Genomic DNA, 15,163 nt, shown 5'->3' with positions numbered 1-15,163 from the left:
AGGCCAGGAAGGAGAGAGAGGAACCCAAGCAGCAGGCCACTGCCTAGCTGGAAAGCAGATTTTCCTGCTTTGTGACCTTGGTAATCCTCCTGCCACCTCTCATGGGAACTTCATCCCTGTGGAAGTGGGAGGACTTCAAGAAGCTTCCTTGAAGGATCATGTTGAGATGGCCACAATATAAGAGGGTTTGTGGGCACGTACAGTTACACCCTGGTAAACCACGGTGCTTATGCTGGAAACACTTGCGACTTTATCGTCTGGTGAGCCGAAATGATGCTGAGCAGCTCAACACATTTCTCATGTACTTAGGATATTCACCAGTTACCAACTTGTTTCAAGCATCCTCTTGGCTTTCTTTGTTTCTTTCCAGTGCTGTGGATGGAACTCGGGGCCCTGCACGTGCTAGGCAAGTGCTCTACCTCTGAGTTAATCCCTGCCCCTCATAACTGTCTTAATAGCAGAGACAAAGACTAAGAGGCAAAATTTAACAGCAACTACTTTTCTGATTTCTATCCTCCTACAGAGGTTTTGCCTGCTCTGGAACTCCCTGTGAATGGAATCATGCAGCTTACAGTTTTGGTTCTGGCTTCTTTCACTCAGCACCATGCTTTGAGGTTCTTCCATGTTGTTGCATACATGTATGACTAATCCATTTCTTTTTATTACTGAGCACTATTTCATTGTGTAAATAACTCACATTTTATTCATCTGTTGATGAATACGTGGGTTGTGTTTTGTTTTTGGATATCATGAATAAAAATGCAATAAAAAAATCACAAGACATAAATTATAGCCAAAAAACCAAACCAAACAAAAAACCACACCTTCATTTTATTGAATCTTATGTTATAAAAAATCAATTTAGATTCTTCTCAATACAACAAACCCTACTTTTTATAAACCTGTGGCCTCAGAGTGTCTTCATCCCCATACCTGTGCTTAGACCCTGTCAGGGGTGGGAGCACAGCTATTTCATTCTCTGGTGTTCACAGACATCTCTATTTCTTCCTTCCCTTGAGTCACAAGCTGACTACAAATTCTCATCAGTCTTGCTCTCCCCTGTACAACCACAAGAGAAAGTTGATTGGTTCTTCAAATAAATGTTATTGGCTACCATACCCAAGGTCTTCTTTCCCTGCTCCATACATTCTCCCATCCTCCCAGCTGCTCCTGGACCCCTAGGACAGGGTATCAGAGTCTCCATGCCTCCTTGAAAGCTGATCTCCTGGATTTTGTCCTTGGCTCATTCCTTTTATCCCTTGCCACCAGCTTTGCTCCATCTCCCTTTCTCCTGCTCTCTGTATCTCTAGGGTTCCTCTGAGCCTGGCCTACCAACATGCCCATTCTACCCTCTACCAATGCTCCCTGCCTCCAAGCTGACCATCCCAGCTCTGCGTTTCCTGTCTCCAGCAACATTACAGGAAGAGTAGCTTATGATCCCCGCCCCCAGTTTCTCTCCACTCCCTTCGGCAATCCACCTCTGTTGCCTCAGCTATATATAAATTTGTCCTTGAAGGTCATTAATGACTGGGAAGTGTTTTTTCATCAGCTTCCCTCTGTGCATAATGGACACCCTCCTCCTGCCTTGACATCTTCCACAGATGTGAAGTGCTCCTGGTTATCTTCCTATTTCTCCAGTCTACCTTCCCCACTATTTCCTCTTTTATTTATCTATTAATTTTGTTTCTATATTAAAAACAAAATAAGGGTTGGGGATGTAGCTCAGTGATAGAGCCTTGCCTAGCATTCGTAGGGCCTGGGTTCTATCTCCAGCATTGCAAACAAAACAAAATAACAACCAAAAAACCTAACCCCCCCCCAATAAAACCTCTCTCCTCTCTCTTTCTTTCTCTCCCTCTCTCTTTCTCTGGATAGTCTGCTCACACTATAACTTTTATTCATTATTGAAGTTACTGGCCCTCTCCCTCTCCCCTCCCTCCTTACACTACTTCCCTCTGTTCTTGGCTACTTTTACTCATTCTTGAAGCGGGATGATCCCAGACCTCCCCCTCACCTCCACCCAGACTTCCCTCCCTCTACAGTTCCTTTTCAAGCTTCCTGCTCAACGTCTCCTCTTGAATATCCAGATGCCACCTCAGACTCATGATATCATAAAAGTTTAGTTTCCTCCTGCATCTGTTTCTAATCTGAAGTCACTGTTTCTGTTGAGGACATTAATCTCCATCAGCCATGTTCCAGAGCTACAAATCGTTTTTAAGTTCTCTTCCTTTCCACCATCAACTCTGGCCACTCTGTGGGACGTCTTACATCTGTCCTCCCCTGTCCATAACCTGGTCCTTCACCACTCTTGCTGGACTACCCTGATAGTCCAGTTGGCACTCCCATTCCTACTTTCCCCTTGACATGTCCACTGCTGCCAGGCTGGTGGGGGTGATGGTGGGAGGGGAGAGGGTATGTAGTTTCTGTGGGGTAAAAGATTGACGTCTCTGTTTATGAAGAAAATCCCATACAGTAAGCAGTACCCTTGGAAATGCCTTATATTGTCCATAAAGTAGAGTCCACAGACATCCTGCTTCTGCAGATTCGACACTTAAGGGTTTTTCCTCCATTTTGGGAAGAAATTGCTTTTCACTTGGTTGACCACTAGATGAAGTCGTCTGCTTGGTGTCAGAGACCATGTAGTATGAAAAATGTGTATCTGTAAACACCAGAATCTCATTCGACACTACTCTGTTTAAATTCCTGCTAGTTATTAATGAGTGTGGTAAAAACCTACTGTGATATTGAAAAGCACAGCTGCCCTTTATTTCTGTGCTCAGAAACCTTTGGTGGCTCTCCATTGCCTATTGGAAAGTCCCCTTACTTGTCCTTTCTCGTGCAGCTTCCGTTCCAGAGAGGAACACCTGCCATTCCCACACCCGCTTTGTACATTCCAGTTGCCATCCGTCCTCCTCTGACAGAGGTACCACTGCCCAACTCCCCCTTACTCCTCCTCGATGCTGGGCTCAGCCGTTCTTCAAAGATCTACTTCAAAGATCTACTACCTCTTCTTAAGTTTCCCTCACAGTCATCTCTCCAACCCTGCCCAGCCAAAACCATATTCCCTTCCTCTGAACTATATTAGATCTTTATTTATACCACTTTTAAGGCAGGTGTCATTTTCTGTCTACAGTTGTCATTTCATGTTTTACAAGACTATGAACACCTCACTGGCAGGGGCCGTTTGACTCTTTTAAATTTATATGGCTTGAGTATCTGTAATCTGAAAATCTGAAAGCCTCTAAAATCTGAAACTTTTTGAACAGCGACACAGTGGTCAAAATTCTTTGAATTTTGGAGCATTTTTGATCTTGGATTTTCAGATTGGGGATACTCAACCTGCAAGGTTTATACGGATATTTTAAAATCCAGAAAATTCTGAATCTGAAATACTCCTGGTCCCAAACATTTGCACTGAAGGCTTATCAACCCCTGTGCACACCACCACCTCCAGCTGCAAACGCAGCTGGTTCTAGACAGGTTTTAATGACTAAGTGAGTGACTCCCAGCCCCTCCCCATACAGAAGGCACTCAGTCTGGCTTAGAACTTGGGGAGCAGCAAATTCTCTCACCCCAGCAGGACTTTCACTAGGCAAAGAAGGGCATGAGTAAGAAGGTGTATGCAAATGTTGCCTGCTTTGCGCCTTCTTAAAGAGCAAAATAGACATTCTATTTGATTTTTTTTTTAAATAGACCTTGGACGTGAACAATGCAATGACTTTCATGGAAGGCTGCAGGAAATGCCAAGCTCTGTCATTGGGGCTGGAGACATTTTGTTCCTATTGTGTAGGGAGAAACTGATGAGGTCTCTTAAGTCATCCAGCAGGCCTCCTGTGTGAAAGAATCAGGCGCTTTTCAGGGCATCTCAAATTCAGTGGGATTTCAGCCTCGTGGAGATAACATCTCTGCCTCTCCCTTCCTACCCAGCCAACTCTCTACAGACACAGGATATTTTACTTCCCGGGAACTCAAAGCTGCAAGGGGTGTTCTGTCTGATCCCAGGGGAGGAGCTGGATATTCCAGCCCCGTGAGGCTTTTCTGATTCATCCTCCAAGCTCTACAAAGACCCCATCTAGTCATCTAGCTTTGCGTAGATAGCAGTAAGACTTTTTTTTTTTTTTGGAAAGGTCTTGTAAGGTAGCCCAGGCGGGCCTCGAATTCGCGACTCTCCTATCTCCGCTTCCCTGGTGCTGGGATTACAGAAGGTTACCACGACACCTGCTTCAGCAAGAAATTTTTTAAGGAAGATCTGGAGGGGTGGGGAGAGAATGGGAAATTTGAGCGGACCTTATATCTTTGAAGGGATGGGATACCTTTCTCTTCATAATGTGCCTGTCCCAAACGACAGAAAGAGAGAGCCTGGAGATGAATTTACACTCTGGGTGCTGCCTTTAGACCCATCAGGAGACATGACCGCCTCGCACTCTTGTAAAAATCTTAAGGCAGCGCAGAGCACGGCCTGACGGGCGGTGTTCGGTTTGGCCTTCACCTCTCTCTTCAATCACAGGGAGCGATTCGTAGGCGGGAAGTTTTTCCCCAATTTCCTGCGCGATCACTCAGGTGTCTTTTCCTGTTTCTCTGTCCTGGTGGACCCGGGTCGTGTAATCACTATTGCAGAGACCTGGAAGGACGCCGGCCCTCCTGGCCCGCCCTCCCTCCACCCCCACTCCACTCCGGCTCCCCTGGCTCCGCCCCCTCCGTGCAGTCCGGAGACCGCAGCTAGACAGCTGCGTTCAATCAGCAACCCTCTCAACTCCGGACGACTTGCAGGGAAACTTCGGCGTGCAGCTCGGCTCGGCTCAGCTCCGGCTCTGCAGCCCGCCGGCCTCCGCAGGGCCGGGGACGCCCCTGTCCCTCGCCCTTCTGCGCCCTGCTGTCTTCGCGATCGCCGCCCCCCGCCCCCCAACAAACCCTCCAGGGTACTGCTGGGCGAGCCTCTGGGTGTCCACCAGCCGGATATTGGAGATCGGTTTGGCCCCCTAAGGAGTGGCTAGGCGGCGCGGGGGTGGCATCGGCCCGGGACCCGCTGTGGGCGCGCGCGCGGGCGGGTCCCCGCGTCGGATCTGCCGCTGCAGCAGCTGCGAACGCGCCACGCCACGCCGCACCAGCGAACAAGCCTCCCGCAGCGATGGCTGGGCGCTGAGACCACCAGCTGGACTGTGTGCATCATCCTTCTTTTGGGCTGGGCCGCTGTCCTGGGTGTAAATGGCTGTATAAAGACTAGAATGCACCAGAAGGGACCAAGGAGTGGGTGTCCAACCTGGTAAAGCGCCACTCGTCGGCTCCCAGCCCCGGAGGAGGAAGAGCCCGGCTGGGAAAAGTGCAGTCATGAATTCTGGAGTTGCCATGAAATACGGGAGCGACGCCTCCGCCGAGCTGAGCGAGGTAAGGGACAGCGGGGTCGCGAGGGCGGGTGGGCGCTAACCCCACCCCGTCCCACCGCCCCACACCCTCCACCCCAATACCTCCCCGAGCCCCGCACCCCAGCCCTCGGGTTCCCAAGTGTGGGAGCAGCGCCGTGGAAGATGAATAGATGTTCCAGATCGTGTTTTAACTTGTAGCGCTAACTCAGGAAATGACCCTAACTGCCTTGATAATTTCGGTTTCAAATGAGTAGCTGGAAAAAGAAACCACCGAGGCGATTTACTCTCCCACCTCGAGCCCCTCGATTTATCTGCAGCAGCGTTGCTTTTCGCGGTCGGAAAGCACTCGGAGGTCCCAGCCCAGGGTCCGGGGGCGGGGGGGGGGGGGGGCCCTGGAGGCCGAGATGGCCCACTTGGCTCCCACGTGCGCTGCGTTTGGTTGGATCTGCCAAGGTGGTCTCTGCCTGGTGGTGGTAGAGGGGGGCGGGGGGAGGTGAATGACCTGCACCGGGAGGGGGTGGGGGTCGTGGGGGCGGGAGCACATCAAAGCAGTTTAGAACTGTGTTTCCTGTCCCCGGTCTCGACTCCAGCGTCTTTGAGGCCAGCGCATTTGCAATTCCTGGGCCCCCACTGTAACATATCTACTTAGGGTTTGAGGCCGGCTTGGAAATTAAAGCGACTTCAAGCAGTATGCAAATACGTGAGTGGAAAGATGCTCAAAGCCACCTTTTTGATGACTTTAGGGATGCCTGGGGCGCACCCCCCCCCCTTCTTTGAGCTTTGCATACCTGAAAAGTGACGGGAAACCTACAGAACTTAGATAAGGAGAGGAGACACGAGGAGGTCTGTGGCTCCATGCACACCGCAGGAAGCTTGGCGGCTTTGGGTTTTCCCTAAGCACCAACACTGGACCCCCTTTTTTTCTTTTCTTTTTTTTGGTGGGGGTGTCAAAGTCCAATGGGTCCTCTGCTTCTGGGAAAACTGCAGAGGAAAGGGGAAGAAAGACCAAGGTGAAAATAGCCACAGGGAGACAGTGGAATGTCAGATCTCCAATAGTGAAGGGAAAAAAGAAGAAGGGGGAGGGGGAAAGAGAGCTGGGGATAAGGAAGAGAGCAGAGAAGATGGGTGGGGGCCCCTGCCTGGTTCTTTCAGCTCCTGCTCCTGTGCTGTTCCTGCCCTGGTGTGGAATAGCTTTTTGAGTGTTCACTGAATGACATACAAGCATTTCCCAACCCTGTGGTTCCCCCGCTGTGATGGAAAGGCTAGAGAGTTGCCTGAGGGTGAGGACACAATTTGGAAATAGGTTTGAGCCAAGAGGAAGGAGGAACTCTGGTGGTGTTTGCTAATTTTACATTTTGGAAAAGGTTTCAAGCCTGAACTAGAACCCAAACCCTGCTCCATAACTCACACTGTTTAAGAAGAAGCCTTTGACCCATCCTCTAAAGTTGTTTAAGGACCAAAATCTACTGACAGCCTATTTCATGGAGAGTCTGTGACAGGCCCTTCACAATGGCCCCCTCCATGTCACATGAAGTATGCTGTAGACTAACATTGTTGAACAGTGAATGGCAGAGTAGGATGAGTGAGGGTGACTAGAATACCAGTGACTGGAGTAGTACTGGCACCATGAGTGACAGCATTCCATGAGTCCCTGCATCTGTGACCCTCGGGTGCCAGGCAAGGGTCTCCTTTCTTGGCCAGTTTGTATTAAGTAAACCCTTTGAGACTTGTGGCCAAATGAAAGAGTTGAGGGTTGGGAAAGTAATATTTGAGGTTTGTATGATATAGTCCTGTCCCTAAGGAAATAAACATGTTTCTGCCCCAACAATATCCTTGACCAAATTTTCTCCTCTTTCCCTCAATGTTTATTCATTCACTTCCTGCTTCTTTCCAATCAGTTCTGGTTTCAATGACTTACTGATTCTTGGTCCATCAGAGTTCCATCCAGTCTGAACTTCCCCCCAGGTTGAGTAGCTGCGATAGTCTATCAGGAAGCTTATTCTTACTGTTTGGATATACTTTAAACTATGGTGTTATAAAGAGAATTTGTAAGGCAACAGGGAGTGTGCAGTTCATACCTATGGACCCTAAATCCCAGATGACTTTATTACAGGCAATAATCACCATTTCTATAATACCAGTGGATGGATATCCACAAGTGTAAATACAGTTCACTTGCATTTCCCGTGTTAGGTCTTCAGGGGAAGAGTTTCTTCTTTTCACTGTAATCTTTCTTTTAAAGATTGATTTTCCTTTAATGTCCTATGTGGTTAAAACTCTCATCCTTTGTTTGTTTCTCATTCTCTTTTGATGGTTGACTCCTCCTCCTCACCTGAAAGCAGAGCTAATAATAAACCTCCAGGGGACCCTTTGGTGCCATATCTCTTATTGCCTGGAGCTTTGAGGCTGTCTGGAGGTCACCTGTGGGTTCAACTGCAGGGGTCAGATGCCTGATGTTACAGGAAGAGCTCTGAAAGGACCCACCATTACCCTGGGTGTTATAAACAAGAAGCCTCTCATTGGTGTTGACTTGTGAGCTTCCCCGGCCTATGTCAGTCCTCTAGCCTCTGGAGCCACAGGAGTCATTGACTCTTGGACAGTAATGTTGACATTGACTTGATAACAGCCTACATCCTACATGAGAGAGTGACTTCAATCAGTTTCTACTTGTACCCCACTGACACTGGTAGTGAAAGCAGCCAGCTTTGGTCACCAGTGGAGATGTCAGGCTCTGCACAGAGCCTCCAGGAAGGCTTGGAGACAGGGGATCCTAAAGCTGGGGGTTGGGCTTTGCAAGTGTGAGAACTTTAAGATGGAAAAATAAGAAATTCATGTATATGTTTCTTTTGTGTTTTCCTTTGAATGACAGCCATTTTAGATCCTGAGTTGGTCACAGCAGAGTCAAATTGCCCCTGCTTGTGAACATTCAAACACACTTTTATTTATGGCCACAAATGCTTATGTCAAGTCTGAACTCTTGGAAAAAAACAACAGTAACAACAGGAATGCAGAAGAAAAATTCAAGAAGCATGAATTGGCTATTTGTCCTTTGTTCTTAGCCTATCAAACACTGTAGAGAGTTTTTTTTTTTTTTTTTAAATGTGAGGTTAAGAAAGGTCTTCAACATCAGCCAACTTTAAACTACTTAGAAAATTAAATGCTTCACTTTCAGCTTCCCTTCCCCCATGATCATGAAGCTGAATGCCACACTTTGAGTACCATTAAATTAAATTCCCCCAAAGCTCAGCAAGGGAAAGCTTTGGTATCAGCCTCCTTGGCATGAGTGTAGGTTGGCAATTAGCTCTATTTGTCTCGGTAAAACTGGTGAGGCCAGTGTGTAGTCTAACCTTGTGTGACTATCACAGTCATACCTCTTGGCTCTCAGATCAATTCAAACTTTGGAAGGAAGATGTCTCAAAGTACTGCAGTGTCAGGGTGAAACTCAAACTCACCCGTGCCTGTGGACTAGCTGTCTACTTGTTCTGCTGGTCCGGTAGACAGCTAGCTACCTATTTCTGTAGGAAAATCAGAATATATCTTTGAAGTTTTCCCTTTCCTGGAATCATTAAAACCTCTGGAGATGAAGAAATACTCTTTTCTTAATCAGAGAATTCTTCTGAAGCAACCAACCTATATGCTTTTTAAACACTATTTAAACATTGACCAGACAAATTCTCCATCATTATTTACCTTGAGTCATTGGTTGCCCCTGGAAGTCCTGTTTCTCTTTTGTGTATACAAAACCTCATCAAATCCTTCCACTCCTACAGAGAAAACTCTCCACCAATTACTTGTTGAATAACATCTGGAACCCCACTACTTCATTGACACTCTGTGTAGAAGAAGGCTATTCTCTGCATGGACTGTCTCATGACCATCTCACAGATGCACTTAACCCTTCTTGGGGTTGATGATGCCAGAATTGGAAGGGTCCTCCCAGAGCACCCATTCCCCTAACTCCTTTATACTTGACAGTGCTATGTCAAGTATAACCCCGCACCATTTGTAAAACCCCACACCATGTAATACATTGCTTAATGTCCACTTAACCACAGACCATAAGCACTAGAAGAGCCAGGGTTAAGACCTAGGATGGAATCTGACTCACAGTAGGTGTCCTACAGATGTTTTAATGGATGAATACTTTGCTGTTCCTCTCCCACATGAGGGAATTTGAGGAACTGATGTTAAGTGCTTGGTTTGAGGGTTTTTGTGTTTGTTTCTTTTTTTTTTTTAACTGTCTATTGGTGTGAAAGTTAAAATTTACGAACTTAAAGTAATCTTTTTATTTTTGGTTGTATTGGGATTTGAACTCAGGACCTTATACTTGCTTGGCAGACACTCTACCACTTGAGCCACTCCACTAGCCCTGTTTTGTGTTGGGTGTTTTCGAGACAGGGTCTCTAGCACTATGTGCCTTGACTGGCTTTGAACCTTGATCCTTCTGATCTCTGCCTCTTGGATAGCTAGGATTACAGGCATGACCCACTGGCACCCCAGCCTTAAAATGATAATCTTATTTGCTCAAGGCTTTGCAATTTGGGCAGAGCTCAGAGGGGACTGCTGAATTTGTGACCACAACAAGAGGCTCGACTTCGAGGTGGTTAAGCACCTGGACAGCAAGCTGGGATTTCCTTGGAGCTGGGATAGCAGCTCAGCTCTCTTTCCCATGGGCCTCCACATGTAGCTGCTGGATCTTCTCTTAGCATGGGAGCTGAGTTCCAAGGAGGATGAGCTATAAACTGCCAGTTCTTTTTTTTTTTGGTGATAGTGGAATTTGAACTAAGGACCTCACACTTGCTAGGCAGGTGCTCACCACTTGAGCCACTCTGCCACCAAGCTTCCAGTTCTCTTAAAATATAGGGATGGAATTGCACAGGATCACTTCTCTGTGTCCTAGGGGACAGAACAGCAGTGAACCCAACTCAGGTTAAAAGAGGTGAAGGAATGAATCCACCCTGTCCAAGAGAGATGTGACATAGAATTTGTGATGTTTTGAATTAATTTCTGAGGCCACAAAATGACAGAGCCTTGTCTGAAACCCTGGTCTCTTTGTTCCCAGTGCCCACCATTGGGTCTGCTATTTTATTTTGTATTTTAAGCTGTTCCTTCAGTGGCTCGTACTAGCCAACATTTTCAGCACAGACAATAACATGATATCCATGTTACAAGTGTAGAAACTGAGGCACGAAAAGGTGAGAACTCTTACCAAGACTCAGCAGACTATAAAAGGCGAAGTCATGATTCATGCCCAGAGAGCCTTTCTCTAGAGCACTGTTGTTGTACACCCAATCCTCTGGTTAGTTTCTGTTAGTGCTCTCAGCTTTGATCACGTTCCTAGAAGGAGTATTTTATTTAATAAGCCTGTCGAACTTCATTTGTATTGTAATCCCTGTGTGATGCCCAGATACGTGTTTCTGATAGAAATGAAATGGATGTGATTAAAGGGACACAGGTCACTGCCATTAGCCTCCAAGTGGCTGATAAGCTCTAGACCTTGACTTTCCAGAGCCTGAAAGCAGATGAGTCCTCACCCAACTGAGGGCTTTCTGACCACTCTTGTCGAAATGGAGTCTAGGTACTGCAACCCTTGTCCTACTACCTGTGCGCTCAGCACCTGAGTAATTGGGGCTTTGACAGTAGCGATGTCAGAATGAGAAGAAAGCTTCCCCTGCCATGATTAGGGCTCTCCTGCCCCTGCAAACAGGGCTGTAGGTCCCTAGTACAGTTTGACAAGTCACTGTGGGGCTGCAGAGGGCTGAGGCTGGTGAAGAGAACCAGGAGGTCCAATGAAGTTGGCAGCCAAGGCTGTGTGGCAAGAGTGTGGTTGGCAGCCAGGTCCTGAGGTTCACCATGAACCAGGTTCACCATGCTGAACACGGAGAGATCTAGAGTCAAACCCAGTGGACAAGGAGAAGTAGATGGAGCCCCACAGGTGGTTTGTGTGGCTGGAACCAGGTGGATGTCAAAGTAACAAGGACAAGGAAGAGATGTGACATGAGCCATGGAGGTTAGTGACCAGGTAGGTGACCATGGTCACAGACCCAAAAGCAGAGAGAGAACCTTGACTCCCAAGACATTCCATTCTAAGAAAGCACACTAAGGGACTGTTGCTACCAGATTTGAGGTGCCAGACACCAAGTGGTGACCACGTTTACCTTGAGTAGGGAGTATGGTGGCAATGCTCAGGAAGTAAAGTCCAGGGCACTGTCTAGCTGCCTGAAGGTGTCTTCCCAATGCAGTCAGGAGGACAGCTTCCTCCCATCCGGGTGAGGCTGTAGCTGGAAGATGGATGTGTTTAGGGCAACATTAAGAAGTTTTTGATGAGCAAAGATTTCAAATTTAGGTTTTTTTCATCCAAGGGAATCAAATTTTAGAAAAACCAAGGTCATATATTAAGTAATCCTTAGAATCAGGGAGAGAGGTTTGTGTTGACAAGATTACAGAATCAGGCAAGCCAAAAAATAAAGAAAGAAAGAGACTCAGAAAATTGACAGAACACCAATTATGTATGTCAGTGGGAATGCCATGGTAAGTTATATGCAGTTTTTTCTTCAGCCCTCCCTTGCTTCACTCTTTCCCAGCTTCCTAGCAGTGTTGTCTTTCACTCTTGAGAAAAACAAATCACCTGGATTACACAGAAAACCAGAAGTCAAATTGGCAGAGTAAATATTTACTGGGACCATAGAGCCGCTTTGTCTCTGTTGTGAACATCCTTTTTCTCTTGCTCACTAGAAACTGCTAAAATTAGTATAGAAGGGGAGGGAAAGAGGCTACTTTTTGGGAAGGTTTGGTTATCATAAGGAGATTTTTCTTTTTTTTGTAACATGCTGATCATTCAAGGTATTTCTTAAATGCAGCAGGGATATTAAGTCTTAAAAACATCCTTTAGAAGGAAATTCAGATTGGCTATTGATTCTACTTGCCATGAAGAAGGCTGTAGCTTGGGTTTGTTAATTTAGTAAATTAAGCAATAAAACTCATTGGGCTGGGAAGGCTGAGTGGTAAAAATCACCCAGTGATTTTTGGCTGGTAGGATATTTTGAGGCAGAGCCCTTGTCATGAGATTTGATCTGTCCTTGGAATGCAGGACGGGACAAATAGGGCCAGAGATGGAAATGCATCTCAAGCCAACGGTTGTAGTGTCTGATGATTGGAAAGAAGAGTATCAGGAAACCTCTGTATGTGTACATGTCAGTTAACTCCAGCTGGGTTTGTGAGAAATACTTAAGCAGTTGTCAAGGGAAGAATGCCAACAGGGAGAGGGACTGCCTTGCAATTAGAAAGGAGTGGAGTGCTCTGATTGGTTGTGTGGGAGGAGTGGGAGTCATTGCTTATCCCTGCTGTCCTGTGGGTTGTAGGGACTTGTCTCTAGACAAGGACTCCTCCTTGTCCTCTGCCCTTGCCCCTCCTAGCCTCTTTAGGTTAGTTGTTTCTTCCCTCCTTTGTGTTCAGAACACTTGCTATAATTACCCAGTATTCATCCTGACTCCTTAAGGAGGCCCTGAGATAGATCTTTAAAGGTATGTGCTTAGTAAAACTGGTCACTGTACTGCATTGGCCAGTCAATAGGTGACAATAGGGCATCAACAGACTTCAGGGTTGCTTGCTTGGACCAAATTCCAGTTGTTGAGTGTGACAGATGTGTTTGATTGACCACTTTTCTATTTTGTAAAAGTATACAATTGATGAAACTTAGTTTGGTCATTATGATTGTAACTTTCTCTTCTCCATTATTTATTTATGCAGTAAATACTATGTGCCTTCTACATGATGCCATCTCAAGTCTAGGGATGCAGTAACAAACTTTGTCACTGTTCTAACAGTGTCCCTAGGTAGATACACGTCCCAGGAATGAAGGAGGGAGGAGTGCTATCACAGTGATCAAGGACGACCTCTGTATGGGAGTCTGTAATAGAGACCTAGAGACCTGAAAGAAATGAGAGACAGAGCCATGAAAGATGGCAGGACAGTCATTTCAGGCAAAGGGAAGAGCAAAGACCAAAGTACCTAGGCCAATGCCTAGTGTGTTCAGGAGTAGCTGGGAGGTGATGAGGCTGGGTGCACGGTGAGTGAAAGGAGTATGAACAGAAATGAGGCTTGGGTCACCTGGGGTTTACAAAGCCATAGGAAAGAGTCAGGACCTCTCTGGGGAGGTCTAAGCATTGGCTTGAATTTACTTTTATTCTTTTCATATATTTATTTTATATTATGGGGCAGAGGCGGGGGGTGGGGAAGTATGGGGGGGAAGAGGTATTTGTGAGAAAAAAAAAAAGTCTCAAAAGGGAGTCAGTGTTTTCAGCAGAGGGTGGAGTGGTCAGTGGTCACCTGTTCTCCTGCTCACTCATGCCTAGGGATATTCTGAGACTTTTGAGACATTTTCCATAATCAGAAGTAATTGTTTAAGCCATAAAAAAAACCACCCACAATTAGTTTTGGATACCTTCAGAGTATCTGAATTTGTGTTTTCCTTAAAAGGAATAGTTTAAAGGACTGAGTGATGGGGACACTGGCTAAGAGCGATGTGAGAATTACCTCCTCTTGATCGCTTGCTGGTTCTGCACTGATGGATGTGGGGATGTGAACACAGGTGGAGAGTGTGAACCAATTTTCTTCAACTCCTCAAAATTGCTGCCTTTATTTTCATGGGCTTAATACCACTGTATTGATTTATAACAAATAGAGCTCCAAGGAGGCTGGAGCATGGTTGGTTTCTTTCTCACTGCAAGCTGCCTGGCAGTGTGATTGTGACCCGGAAGTTGCCTAGTGAGTATGGACCAGAACAAAGGAGACAGATGCCTGTGTTGGATAGGGCCTGCATGTTTCATGGACACTTGGCATGACAGATGAGGAAACAGACCTGAAGAAGGCTAGTTGGTGGCAGAGGGGGAAATGTAGAACCCTGACTTTTTTTTTTTTTTGAATTCTCAGATTTTTGGTTTTTGCTTTTCTGCCTCACTGTTTTCTGTTGTTATATCACAGGATTGTTCATTGAAGTGTGTGCATCATAATATTGTTACTTTTAAGATAAGAAACTCTAATTCCTCAGGAAATCGTGTCTCTATATGACAGTCGGACAATTCAGATTACTGGAAGGTTTGCTTTCAGCTCTGTGGTTTGCCTGTGATGTAGCTGTCTGCTCTCGGTGGGTTTTACTGGCCAAGACTGTTGGGCTTAGCAGGTATAAAAATGTCAGAGTTGGTTCTATTTTGGGTGGTAGTGAGGCAGGCTTACTGTTAGGCTGGCTCGGCAGCTGTTGTGTATTGACTCGGTCAAGCTTCTCAGGCCTTTTTTCTATTTGGTGGTACTTTGGGCCGAACTTGGGGCCTCTTGCTTGCTAGGCACACATTCTAGCACTTGAGCCGATCTACCAGCTGTCTTTGTGTTGGGGTTTGAATGCAGGGCCTTCACATGAGCCATTTCACTAGTCCTTTGTTTGTGATTGGTTTATTAATATTTTTTTGAGATAGGGTCTTGTGGAACTATTTGCCTGGGCTGGCTTTGAACCAAGATCCTCCTGATCTCTTGCCTCCTCAGTGGCTGGGATTGCAGGCATGAGCCACTGGCGCCTGGCTCATTTTAACTATTTTTAAGTGTATGTGTCTGTGACATTTAGTACATTCTCACTGTGGTGGAATCATTGCCACCATTCATCTCCACTCCTCCCCCTCGTTCTGGGCAGCCAGCTCTGTATTTTCCTTATCTATGTATTTACCTATTCTAGACGTCTCATACATAGAATTATGGTCTTCTTTTTTCTACATGCATACCCAGAAGTGGAATTGCTGGATCACATGATA

At 46.3% G+C, this 15,163-nt stretch overlaps 1 protein-coding gene across 8 annotated transcripts in view; it reads left to right on the top strand.

Moving 5' to 3' along the window:
• Mcc (MCC regulator of WNT signaling pathway) overlaps positions 1–15,163 on the top strand; it is a 437,017-nt gene that overhangs the window by 176,063 nt on the left and 245,791 nt on the right. The window contains exon 1 of one of the 8 annotated variants that reach the window (XM_074058877.1): positions 4,511–5,385. The exons of 6 other annotated variants lie outside the window; for them this stretch is intronic. In XM_074058877.1, coding sequence (XP_073914978.1) covers positions 5,329–5,385 — 57 coding nt within the window. In that variant the 5' untranslated portion in view covers positions 4,511–5,328. Of the gene's footprint in view, positions 1–4,510; positions 5,386–15,163 lie in introns of those variants that run through there. One more of the 8 variants, XM_074058878.1, reaches the window with a different exon arrangement.

This window comes from Castor canadensis, chromosome 16, assembly GCF_047511655.1.
Source record: "Castor canadensis chromosome 16, mCasCan1.hap1v2, whole genome shotgun sequence".
NCBI classification, from domain to species: Eukaryota; Metazoa; Chordata; class Mammalia; order Rodentia; family Castoridae; genus Castor; species Castor canadensis.
Note: the sequence above shows the minus strand (reverse complement) of the source record. Positions and strands in the feature narration are given on the sequence as shown.